The sequence below is a fragment of the Culex quinquefasciatus genome, chromosome 3, assembly GCF_015732765.1.
Source record: "Culex quinquefasciatus strain JHB chromosome 3, VPISU_Cqui_1.0_pri_paternal, whole genome shotgun sequence".
NCBI classification, from domain to species: Eukaryota; Metazoa; Arthropoda; class Insecta; order Diptera; family Culicidae; genus Culex; species Culex quinquefasciatus.
Genome location: NC_051863.1, coordinates 101,172,658 through 101,185,326, shown reverse-complemented (window position 1 = coordinate 101,185,326; position 12,669 = coordinate 101,172,658). Strand labels below are relative to the sequence as shown.

Below are 12,669 nucleotides of genomic sequence, written 5' to 3'. Positions count from 1 at the left end.
GCAGCAAGAAAGTATAAATATTGATATTGGTCCAAATTAGCCACTAACTTTCCTGTAGGCACAGCACAGAACAGGGCAAATTGAAAATTTGTTATTCCGCTGTTTTTTGTTTCTTTTCATTTTATTTTTTGTTATGCGGTGCGTGCAGAAAATAAATATCGGATTTTTCTTCATCTTGAAAATGGGAGCTTTATTTCTGCTCTCTCACGAGAGATGCTCATGTACACACCGTTTGCAGAGAGAAAATTTGCTATCAATAGGAAAGTATGTTGGAGAACGGGCGGGTGCTTTCACGTATGCTAGGCTGCAGTGTCTGGCCTTACTTTGACCAACGCATTACGTTTTACCGTTTGATAGCTGCGGTTATTCGTGATTTCTTTTTTCATTATTTTTTAATTCTGGATTATTTGTTTTTCGTTTGCAAAGTGCTCATTTAAATGATTGGCAAGATTTCGAGAAAAATTAAAGATTTCTGAGTTAATAACTACTATAGCTATTAAAGTAAAATTAAGCTATTCCAATTTAATGACGATTTGTATATAGTGATATGTGGAGAGAGTGTAATTGCGTGCATCAAGATTTAAAATGTCAAGCAAATTAATACTAGTGCAAGTGATGAACGAGTTGTTGAACGTGGCAAATATGTGATTAAAAAGTGAATTGCAAGTTAGCATACATTTGTGAATACTTTTGCGAAATATATTCAATTGTTGAAGATAATTTTGCTTTAAATACATTACACCATAAATGATCAGCGAATTAAACGAAAACAAAACATAATCAGAGCAAAGAGTAGAAAGTGGTCAGTGTTTTCGTGTGCTTGCAACACCATTTAAAATATGGGACTAACAGACGATGAAAGAGTTGCTCAAAACTTGCTACATTCGTACGATCCAAATAGCTGCAATAGTAGCAGTTCGTACAAGTGTTATGAAAGTATTCCGACGCCGAGCCCAATCTCTCAGGCGGATTGCACGATGATTCAAAGCAGCGGTGATCTGCAGAGTAGATCTGCCATTTTGGAAGTTTTAATGAACTTTTCCGAATCTGCACCTATTTTGGACGATAAACTTGATCGGTTGTCCGATTCTGACTCTGTAGCAGAAATAGGCGAAATAACTGGTGAAACTCACGCAGACATACACCGCAAGAGCGATTTGGATGACTCACCAAACGTCAAACCTTTAGACGAACCCGTCATCAAAGCATATTTGGAGAAATCCCACGTCAAGTGTGAATTCAAAAACTGTGGATACAAAAAAGAGCAAACGGACCAAAACGCAATAGATGCCATTGAAAGTGATTTTTCAGTAATGACAAATTCTAACACCAGTACGTCATCCTTGATTCAATCACCGTTGAAAAACAGACGTAACAGTATCGCGAGCACAGGATCAATGGGTAGAATGGAGACCATCATTGAAGAGCCTTTAGAGCCTAAAGTATCCGTAAAAGAAATTTTAGCGCGCTTCGAGACACTTCGAGAAACCGCTGAGGTAAATTTAACCACACGAAGTTTTCAATTAAAGCACAATTTCATAACTCATTGTACAGAACCATGAAATATCAAGTTCTACATGTAAAAACTAACTAGTTTTTCATTACTTCAATGCAAATATTTTTCAAAGTGTTTTTCTCTCAACTCTGGCCGAGGTCCAGAGGGTTGGGTGGTGAGGTGAGAGAGGTGAGGGGGAGGTTTGCATTCAAATAACAAAAAATATATAAATTATAAGCCAAAATTTCAAAATTTCAATGAAAAAGTAGCTGGACAATAGATTATAGACTAGTACAGTTGGTATGCAATCAATAATTTTCAAAAATCTAGGTTAGGGTAGCGTAGTCGTCCATGAGACACTTTTGGTTTTCAACTTTCAATAATTTTTGTATTTTTATCATCTGCATTTTTCAATGAGCTTTTGTTACATTTTCTTTCTATTAAAGTGTTCTAGCACTGACCAAAATATGAGATCGATCTGATGTCTCCAGCCAGAGTTATTCAACTGTCTCATTGTAGACGCACTTGGCAGGAACAATGAGACAGGTGGGGAACAATGAGACACTCTATAAAAATCAAAACTTTTCGAGCTAAACATCATGTTTTTGTGTTGTATCATTGCAGGTGACTTGGCTTGAACATTTTAAAGCAATTTTGTCAACTTGAAACTTTAATTAACAAAAGTTATATTAAAAAGTATCTAAATTTTGTAAAATCCATATATTCATACCAAATAACTTTATATTTTGGTTAAATGAAGTATAAACTCAATAAATATGCCAAAAATCACTTTTTGAAAGATTTGCAAAGATTTTGAAAAGTTTAATGAAGAAAAATCAAAGTCTCATTGTTACCCATGGGCTGAAAAGAGTGGGAACAATGAGACAGTCCTAATTCTGGGTATATTCTTAATTTTGGTCAAAACTGATGAAAGGACATTGTAGCCCAACTCATTCCCTATGAATAGTCGAAAGAAATCTGAAGAAAAAATAGTTTTTGTGTTAATGGCAGCCTATGAGCGAAAATGTAATTTTTGTCCATAATTTACTTTTATACCCCAGAATCAAATATTTATGAATAACTTTGCAAGGGAGCGTCCATAACCAAAGCCACTATTATGGCAAACGTGTATCAAGTAGACACACCTTTCCCCCAAATATGCATATGATGAGCCTGATTGGTGAAACTACGATGACTACGATGACTACTCTACCCTATGCTGTACACTGAAAATTTAAAATATTTTTAAACGAACCTAAAAATTATAAAATTAACGCAGAGGCACTTCAAATTTTGCTGAAATGGGGGACAACAACTTTGAAAAATATTTGCAACAGCCTTAATCAATTGTTTCTATGCTCAGAAATAAACATTTCCGAGAATAAATTAAGTTTGCCCGTTTGCATATCATGGATGCACGTCTATAACCCGCGTCCATTAGAAGACTATTTGAAATTGTAGTGGCAGTGCGTGGCCGAATGGTTACGCTGTCCGCTTTGTGAGCAGATGATTCGGGATTCGATTCCCATCTGCTCCTACCTTCCATCGGATGAGGAAGTAAAATGTCGGTCCCGGCCTTGGTTGTAAGGTCGTTAAGTCATTCCAGGTGTAGGAGTCGTCTCCACGCCATAAGTACAAACAACACACCAAACCAAGCCTACTCCGGTGGAATCGCTGGCGGCGGTTGGACTCGCAATCCAAAGGTCGTCAGTTCAAACACTGGGGTGGAAGGTTCCTTGGAGTATAAAGAGGTTTGGGTGCTCTCCCATTCAAGCCTTCGGACTCCTAGGTTCGAGCAGAAACTTGCAATAAAGACCCCAGGTCGTTAATGTGGATGGTTTGATTTCTTGATTTTTTTTTTAATTGTATATGAAATAAAACTTAAACATAATGAATAATATCTCGAAAAATATTGAAAAATATTGTGCCAAAATTGTCAAACTTGCTTACTCAATCCTGCACCAATCTGATAGTGCAAATAGTATTTTTTTTTTGTATTTTTTCTTACTTAAACATACTGCCGCTCTAATCGTGTCCGTCCCATATGAAAAAACAACAAGCCGAGAAAAACGCATGTCAATTTTGTCCCGCCCATAAGGCTACGTGTTAGAATTTCACGAAAAAGTGGATTTTCTCCGGTTTTCTAAAACAAAGTACTAAATTTTATTGGGTTTTCTGATAGTTTACATGATTTTGAACAAAACTGCATCATTACCTCAAAATTGACGAAATCACATATGGGACGGACTTGATTTGAGCGGCAGTATATCTTTATTAAACTTTCTTATAACAATTACATTTCTCTTACATGTCAATTGGTATGCCTAAATGCACTTCATCTTTGTTGTACTTTTCCTTTTATTATTAACTGATCACATTTATTTTATTAACATTCTAAATTGTTTTACATTCTTGCATTGATTACATTTGGGTAAATATATATATATATATATATATATATATATATATATATATATATATATATATATATATATATATATATATATATATATATATATATATATATACAGCAATTCCATTTCAAAAGAGCCTAAACCGAAAAAAAAGTTCTCCGATCGGGCTCAATTTTTTTCTGGGGGTTCCTTGGCCAAAATAATTAGACCCGTATTTTTTTGTTTGGCCATTAGGGTGACCTACATCGTGCTAGGGTGGTTCGAAAAATAGCAATTTTCGCCATTTTTCGCAAAAACCACTTTTTTCAAAAAATCATATCTCCGCGCCATTTTATCCGATTTTAGCTGTCTTAGACGCAAAAGAAAGATGATGAGTTTGGCCATTTGGGAAAAATAGTCAAAAGTTTCAAAAATCTAGCTAAACATTTAAAAAAGTCGTATGAAAACTTAAAATGGCGTTTTGACCGTGTCTGGACCAAAGAGCCTATGTCTGAAAATATTTTTATCGGATTCCTCGGAAAATTTCACATAACATATCAAAAAATTGGCGATGTCGAACCGTACGTTTCGGAGATATGATTTTTTGAAAATAAAAACTGAGTTTTTCGACGCGCCACGCGCAAAAATGGGAAAATGACGAAATCGGCAAAAAATCAACTTTCTCCACTAAAACTGCGATAACTTTAAAATTTTAGCGATGACCTATAGATGTTATGGTACCAAAAGTTGCGTCTTTCAATTACGAAAATTTTGATACCCAAACATCTATAGGTCATCGCGCGAAAGTTATCGCATTTAGTGGAAAAGTCGATTTCTTGCCGATTTTGTCATTTTCCCGTTTTTGCGCGTGGCGCGTCGAAAAACTCAGTTTTTATTTTCAAAATATCATATCTCCGAAACGTACGGTTCGACATCGCCAATAAAAAAAGTTTAATTCTTTTATTTGAAAACAAAACTTTTGGTATACTTTTTAATGATTTTTGCGCAATATTTATTACCAAGAATTGCAAGTTCAACTCTATAGTTTTAATACAAATTATATAGCCCAAATGGAAATACAAATTAACAAAAGGCATAGAAATAGAAACCCTGTGATGTTATTTACACTGCATGTCTCGATTAGATAAAACAAATATCATATGGACCATGTACTCACAACAAAAAAGTGAAAATGTAATGTAAACAGTACATTTTATAACCAAAACACACAACAATATGTTGATTCGGTTGAAATCCAAAATTCATAAATGTGACTTACAGTTGAGCATAAACCCAACCAATTAAACTTTTCTGTAGTGATTAATATACACTCAATGGGCCCAGAAACATTTCTCAAAAAAGAATTCATCGAAATAATGATCTGAATATCAAAAACATTGCGGTTTTTGGGAAAGGGGTGTGCAATTTTATCAGAAAATCTCCCAAATTTTCAATCAAACCTTTATAACTTTTTCCCTTATTTTCAATCACTTTGCGTGCTTCAGGAAAAATATTCCTTGCATCATTTCCTATTAGAAATTATATGATCTGAACCATAAATCATACCCATGTAGACTTATAACAATACTAAATTGAAATAGACGAAATTTTGCCCCATAGGAAAAAAGTTCAAAAACTTCAAATGAGGATAACTTTGATTTTTCCCGACCAAAGATTTTCGTTCGCCCCGCAAATGAACGGAGATGTTCCACACTTTCATATGTATATGACAGTTTTCTTGCTATTTCTCAAAAAATACTACCCCCCTGAAAAAGACGCCGTGTATGGTGACCATTTGACAAATAGTCTTCAAGGTCCGCCAAATAACATTATTACAAATGGTGACCTTATCTCATAAGGTTTTTTTAAGTTCCTCATCTCAGAAGGTCGAACTTTATGAAAAATGGTAGGGTACCATTTCCGATATGGTATTTTTAAGGTTTTCCTACCATTTTTCAAATAGTGGTTACGATCTCTGAAATGGTGAGAAAACCATTTAACAAAAGTTTTTTAAAGTTCTCGTTTATGCGGGTTCGGAAAAGTTGTTCTAAATTTAATGAAGGTTCTACATTTGAGCAATGGTAAGAATCGGATAATTAGGGCCTTCCACAGGTAAAAAAGTAAAACAGTTGCTTTTCTCCATACATTTGGACGATTTTTCCCATACAAACTTTAAGCGATTGGATGGAAGGGTTCCCGTGGTCAGAATAAGCATAAGCATAAGCATAGGTGCCCACCCGCAGTTGCTACTCCGTTATTGACCAGGACCTCCAGAAGTTACATCCACGAGCCGTGGAAGATAAGTGGGTGCTATCTTTCCTCGCTTCGCAACTTCTCAAAGGCCCCTATCATGCTGATCAATACCGGCGCCGGCCACGACCAGTGGTAGGGTCACGGGGAAGTGGATGGGAATGTTAGTCCGATACTTGAGTGATAGAGACCGCCCAATCGACTGCTTCTCCGACAAAGTATCACATGAGTTTTGAGGGGATTAGTAGATGGGTATGAGGTCAGGATTCACGAGTGGCAGTGATGTGACCATGAGCATTTTGTTTATCGGTTGAAATTTTAAATCTTAGGCAGCCGGCTGCGGAAAGATAAATAATTGATTATTTAAAAAGTTTGTTTTAATCGAACGCGTGCCAACCGAGCGGTAATGCTATGGGCTGGACTTATCAGTATATTTTACTGTTGGTACAATTAAGATAACGCAAGCAAATGTCAAAAATAGTAGATGAGTTAATACTAAAGCTGCCAGTTGGAATAAATTATTACGATCAACGAATATAAACGAAAAGAAAACAGGACACCACGTAACCGATTGTAATGAAATTAAAACAATAACTTAAACGAACTTAACCGGCGACGTGCCTTCCTATCAACGATGATAAAAGAAGGACTTATAAATTTAAAATATAAAAAGACTCCAAAATACGTTGCATAGTAACCGCGAAGTCCCGCTACTCACAATCGAATCCGAAAGATAGCTATCTAGAATTTTAAATATAGTATTAATTCGACCGCGATCCTCCAGAAATTCTTCGTCGGCGTGCCTTCCGATCAACGGTGATGTAAGAAGGGCTTTATTCATTAAAATGATTTTATACCATAAGCCTTAAAACATATTCGTCGGCGTGCCTTCCGATCATCGATGATATAGAAAGGACTTAATCCAGCAATACGACTTGCTTGTCTCGAAAAAAAAAGAATTCGGATCGTTTCTATCGAAAACTATGTAAAGAGAACAAAAATAAACTCATTGGCCAACGAACGCGCGAACTAAAAATAAAGAAAAAAGAAGAAGACCAATCACCCCATGCACACAAACAGCGACACAAAAGAGATGAAAACAACACGAATCAGAAGAAATCCAATCACCCCATGTACACAAATAGCGACACAAAGAGATGGAAAATAACACGAAAAACAGGACTGCGCGTCCACACAGGCACCACACTACTGATGCCATTATTTAATTATAATGACCAATCACCCCATGCACTCGAACAGCGACATAAAAGAGACGGAAAATAACACGAAAAAACAGGACTGAGCGTCCACACAGGCACCGCACTACTGATGCCATTATTTAATTATAATGACCAATCACCCCATGCACTCGAACAGCGACACAAAAGAGACGGAAAATAACACGAAAAAACAGGACTGAGCGTCCACACAGGCACCGCACCACTGATGCCATTATTTAATTATAATGACCAATCACCCCATGCACTCGAACAGCGACATAAAAGAGACGGAAAATAACACGAAAAAACAGGACTGAGCGTCCACACAGGCACCGCACTACTGATGCCATTATTTAATTATAATGACCAATTACCCCATGCACTCGAACAGCGACACAAAAGAGACGGAAAATAACACGAAAAAACAGGACTGAGCGTCCACACAGGCACCGCACCACTGATGCCATTATTTAATTATAATGACCAATCACCCCATGCACTCGAACAGCGACACAAAAGAGACGGAAAATGACACGAAAAAACAGGACTGAGCGTCCACACAGGCACCGCACTACTGATGCCATTATTTAATTATAATGACCAATCACCCCATGCACTCGAACAGCGACACAAAAGAGACGGAAAATAACACGAAAAAACAGGACTGAGCGTCCACACAGGCACCGCACCACTGATGCCATTATTTAATTATAATGACCAATCACCCCATGCACTCGAACAGCGACATAAAAGAGACGGAAAATAACACGAAAAAACAGGACTGAGCGTCCACACAGGCACCGCACCACTCAGGAAGGGTTCCCGTGGTCAGAATGAGCTCAAATTTGGAATTTAGCCTAGTTATGGGTCAATATTTGATTTCAGGGGGTAGCCCCAAAAAAACCCGGATTTGAAACACCCTCCTCTACATACCTCGTATATCGTACACAGTAAAAAAAATCATGGTAATATTACATCTGGGAAGGGGTACATCTTTTATTTCAGAAAAAATTGTAATTTTACCTCTGAAAATATGTAATTTTACCACATTTCTATTGTAATGTCACTTTTTCAGTCTAAATTAAGGTGAAATTACATCATAAAAGAGGTAATATTAAACCTTCCAAAATTACACCTTCCAAATTTACACCATTTTTTACTGTGTATATTAGGGTGGTCCAAATCCGGACTTTTTGGGGCTACCCCCTGAAATCAAAGATTGACCCATCACTAGGCTAAATTCCAAATTTGAGCCCATTCTGACCACGGGAACCCCTCCCTCCAATCGCTTAAAGTTTGTATGGGAACAATCGTCAAAATGTATGGAGAAAAGCAACTGTTTTACTTTTTTACCTGTGTAAGGCGCCATAGTTATCCTATTCTTACCATTTCTCAAATGTAGAACATTCATTATATTTAGAACAACTTTCCCGAAGACACCATATTTTTAGGATTTTTTCCCGCGAAGTTATTAGCGCCCAAAACTGACCATTTTTGCGCGGCTAGCTGTAAGGGGCTACCTAACAACGATGTTTATTTCCAATTCGTACACGCTCGTGCTCTCTCTCAGTTTCAAACTCTCTCACGAGCTTGCTCGCCTGCCTGCCTGTTTACCTTAGCGCGCGCTGTTTCTCTGCTTGGATTTTTGTCGTCGTCGTCGTTTTCGTTTGCTATCCGCTGCGCTGCGTTCCTGGTATGTTTATTATAATTTTCAAGATATATTTCGATATTTATTTCGAGATATAAAATTAAATGTAATATATGTAATAAACAATAAATATCTTATTATCAGAGCGTGTGTGAGAGAATACAAATTTCGATAAATTAGTTCCTCCATGAATTGTCATCTGTTATTATTAAGTAAATTTTTAAATAGGGATATTGTAATTGAAATTTATGCCTTTTTTCAAATTATTTTTTTCAGTGCATTTTTTTTTTAATTTTGACATAATCTAAGAATTTATATGCTAAATATATCTCAAAACAAACCTGCTATTTTAGTTGAAAATCATAAAAAAATAGATCGTTTCCATTGTCCCCTACTGGTATCAATTTCATGTAAAACTCATGCCTTTCGAGCTTCAAGCTGCAGCTTTTTCCACGATTTTAACAACGCTGACTTTGCTGGTATGTGTGTCTACCTGAATAACATCAACTGGAACGATTTGCTGCATAACCTCGACGCGAATGGAGCCGCCGAAACTCTGATGAACATCTTACGTCAAGCAATCGACACGTTCGTGCCCAGGAAGGAGCGACAACCCGCTAGATATCCACCATGGACAAACGAGCGCCTACGGATCTTAAAGACAGCAAAACGGGCTGCGCTTAGGAAGTACTCAAAACATCCAACCGACCGCTGGAGAAACTTTTTCTGGGCAGCTAGTAACCGATACAGCCACCTGAACAATCGGTTATACCATCAGCACCTACACTCCATCCAGAATCGCTTGAAACGGGACCCCAAGAAATTCTGGAACCACGTCAACGAGCAGAGGAAAGAATCCGGCCTACCAACCGTGATGGTTCGTGATGACACCGAAGCGACGAACCCGGAGGATATCTGCGATTTATTCCGCTCCCAGTTCAGCAGTGTTTTCAACGACGAGATCGTAGACGACGCGATCATCTCTAAGGCTGCCAACAACGTCCCAGTTCGCCCTCCGATTGGACAACATCCGTTTGTGAATCCTGATGCGGTCCGCCGAGCTTGCTTGCGCCTGAAAGGATCTACAAGTTGTGGTCCAGATGGCGTTCCCGCCCTAGTGCTGAAGAAATGTGGGGACAGCTTAGCAGCACCATTGTCTCTCTTGTTCAACCTCTCGCTTCGTACTGGTGTGTTCCCGTCTTGTTGGAAGAAATCTTTCGTTTTCCCGGTACACAAGAAGGGGCCAAAACGTGATGTTCGCAACTATCGTGGCATCGCCGCTCTTTGCGCAACAAGTAAATTGTTTGAGCAGATTGTTTTGGACTTCATCAAGTTCCAGTGCTCCAGCTACATTGCGCAGGAGCAACACGGGTTCATGGCTAAACGATCCACCAGTTCCAACCTAGTGGCATACACTTCCTTTATCCTGCGGACCATGCAACATCGAAAGCAGATCGATGCCTTATACACGGACCTGTCTGCGGCTTTTGACAAATTGAATCACCGTATAGCTGTGGCAAAACTGGAGCGTCTGGGATTTGGTGGTTCGCTTCTTGACTGGCTAAGGTCCTATCTCGCTGGTCGAACGATGTGCGTCAAGATCGGTGATGTTGTTTCTGCTGCTTTCGCTGTATTTTCAGGCGTACCCCAAGGAAGCCATCTTGGTCCATTCATTTTTGCTCTATATGAACGATGTACATCTACTTTTGAAGTGCCACAAGCTGTCTTATGCTGACGACATAAAGCTGTATGCCGTCATCGAAACGCGTAGTGACGCATTGTTCCTGCAGGACCAGCTTAACATGTTCGCCAACTGGTGCATGGACAACAGGATGTTGTTGAACGCTTCCAAATGCGCTGTAATCACTTTCACTCGGAAACGCTCCGCTATTGCATTCGACTACAAACTTACTAACACACTCTTGTCCAGGACATCTTGCGTTAAGGATCTCGGCGTAATGCTAGATAGCAAATTAACATTTTCTGATCACCTAGCATACACCACAGCGAAGGCTTCAAAACTCTAGGTTTATTTTTAGAATCGCTAAAAATTTCGCCAAATAAGCTGCCTCAAGGCATTGTACTGTTCCCTTGTCCGATCCACTTTGGAGTACTGCTCGGTTGTGTGGTCGCCCTTTTATCAGAACAGTATCCAGCGGATCGAGTCTGTTCAACGGAAATTTGTTCGTTATGCACAACGGCACGTTTTATGGGCCGACCCGTTGAATCCTCCATGTTACGTCGAGCGCTGCAAAATGTTACAACATGACCTTCTCTCTACTCGACGTGATGTGGCTAAAGTAACATTCGTTACCGACCTTCTCCAGTCCTCAATCGATTGCCCATCAGTTTTGGAACTCATCGACTTCAACATACGCCGGCGCACTCTCCGCACCCACTACTTTCTGAGGGTTCCCTTGAGCACTTACGAATTACGGACATCATGAGCCACTATCCAGCATGTGTCGTATTTTCAATTCCTGTTCTGATTTTTTTGATTTCTCTCTCCCCTCGCAACACTATCAAAAATCGAGTCCTCAATCATCTTAGGAATTTGTAGCGAAGATCTGTGATATTATTTTTAAGGAAAGTGACATAAATGTTAATCGTTAATTGTAATAATTTGTTAGATTTAAGTATGCTCGTCTTGTATCATTGGAGTTTGTAAACTTGTTGATGCGTTAAGACGAGGTGGTTTTGTGCCTCTCTGAGAGAGTGTCCTCTGACACAACTGAAAGGGGCTTTTCCCCACCTCCAAATAAAAAAACAAACAATAAACATGCCAGGAACGCAGCGGATTTAAACGAAAACGACGACAAAAGTCCAAGCAGAGAAACAGCGCGCGCTTGTTGGTAAGCAGGCAGGCAGGCAGCCAGACAGGCAAGCAAACTCGTGAGAGAGTTTGAACCTGAGAGAGAGCACGTGCGTGTACGAATTGGAAATAAACATCGTTGTTAGGTAGCCCCTTACAGCTGGCCGCGCAAAAATGGCCAGTTTTGGGCGCTAATAACTTCGCGGGAAAAAATCCTAAAAATATGGTGTCTTCGGGAAAATTGTTCTAAATTCAATGAAGGTTCTACATTTGAGAAATGGTAAGAATCGGATAACTATGGCGCCTTACACAGGTAAAAAAGTAAAACAGTTGCTTTTCTCCATACATTTTGACGATTTTTCCCATACAAACTTTAAGCGATTGGAGGGAGGGGTTCCCGTGGTCAGAATGGGCTCAAATTTGGAATTTAGCCTAGTGATGGGTCAATCTTTGATTTCAGGAGGTAGCCCCAAAAAAGTCCGGATTTTGACCACCCTAGTGTATATGCAGTAAATACAATAAAACAATAAAAAAAAATAAAACAATACAATAAACACATAGAGGTACATTGGCTTTGATCATCCAATTTTCACAGTTGGCCGTGCGGGTTGGGGCGCGGACTTAGTAAGCTTGATATAACTACCGCCGATTTGATATTTTTTGGGATTACAGGTATTTTTTCTAAATCTAACGACTAATCGGCAGACTAAATCGGCCGACTGCAACCGACGAAATCGATTGATGGATTTAAACAGCGTTCTGAAGTAACCCGGCTGGCCAGATCAACCGGATTGAGCCGGATGTCAAGGTCACAAGAGCAGACTCTTCCACAGTGTTGAAATTCGAGCGAG

The 12,669-nt window shown here is 38.9% G+C and overlaps 1 protein-coding gene across 2 annotated transcripts in view; it reads left to right on the top strand.

The window, feature by feature from the left end:
• Positions 1–300: 300 nt before the first annotated feature.
• Positions 301–12,669, top strand: part of LOC6053863 (unconventional myosin-XV) — a 50,835-nt gene continuing 38,466 nt past the window's right edge. The window contains exon 1 of one of the 2 annotated variants that reach the window (XM_038260184.1): positions 301–1,496. In XM_038260184.1, the coding sequence (XP_038116112.1) occupies positions 840–1,496 (657 nt within the window). In that variant the 5' untranslated portion in view covers positions 301–839. The remainder of the gene's footprint in view (positions 1,497–12,669) is intronic. The other variant, XM_038260183.1, reaches the window with a different exon arrangement.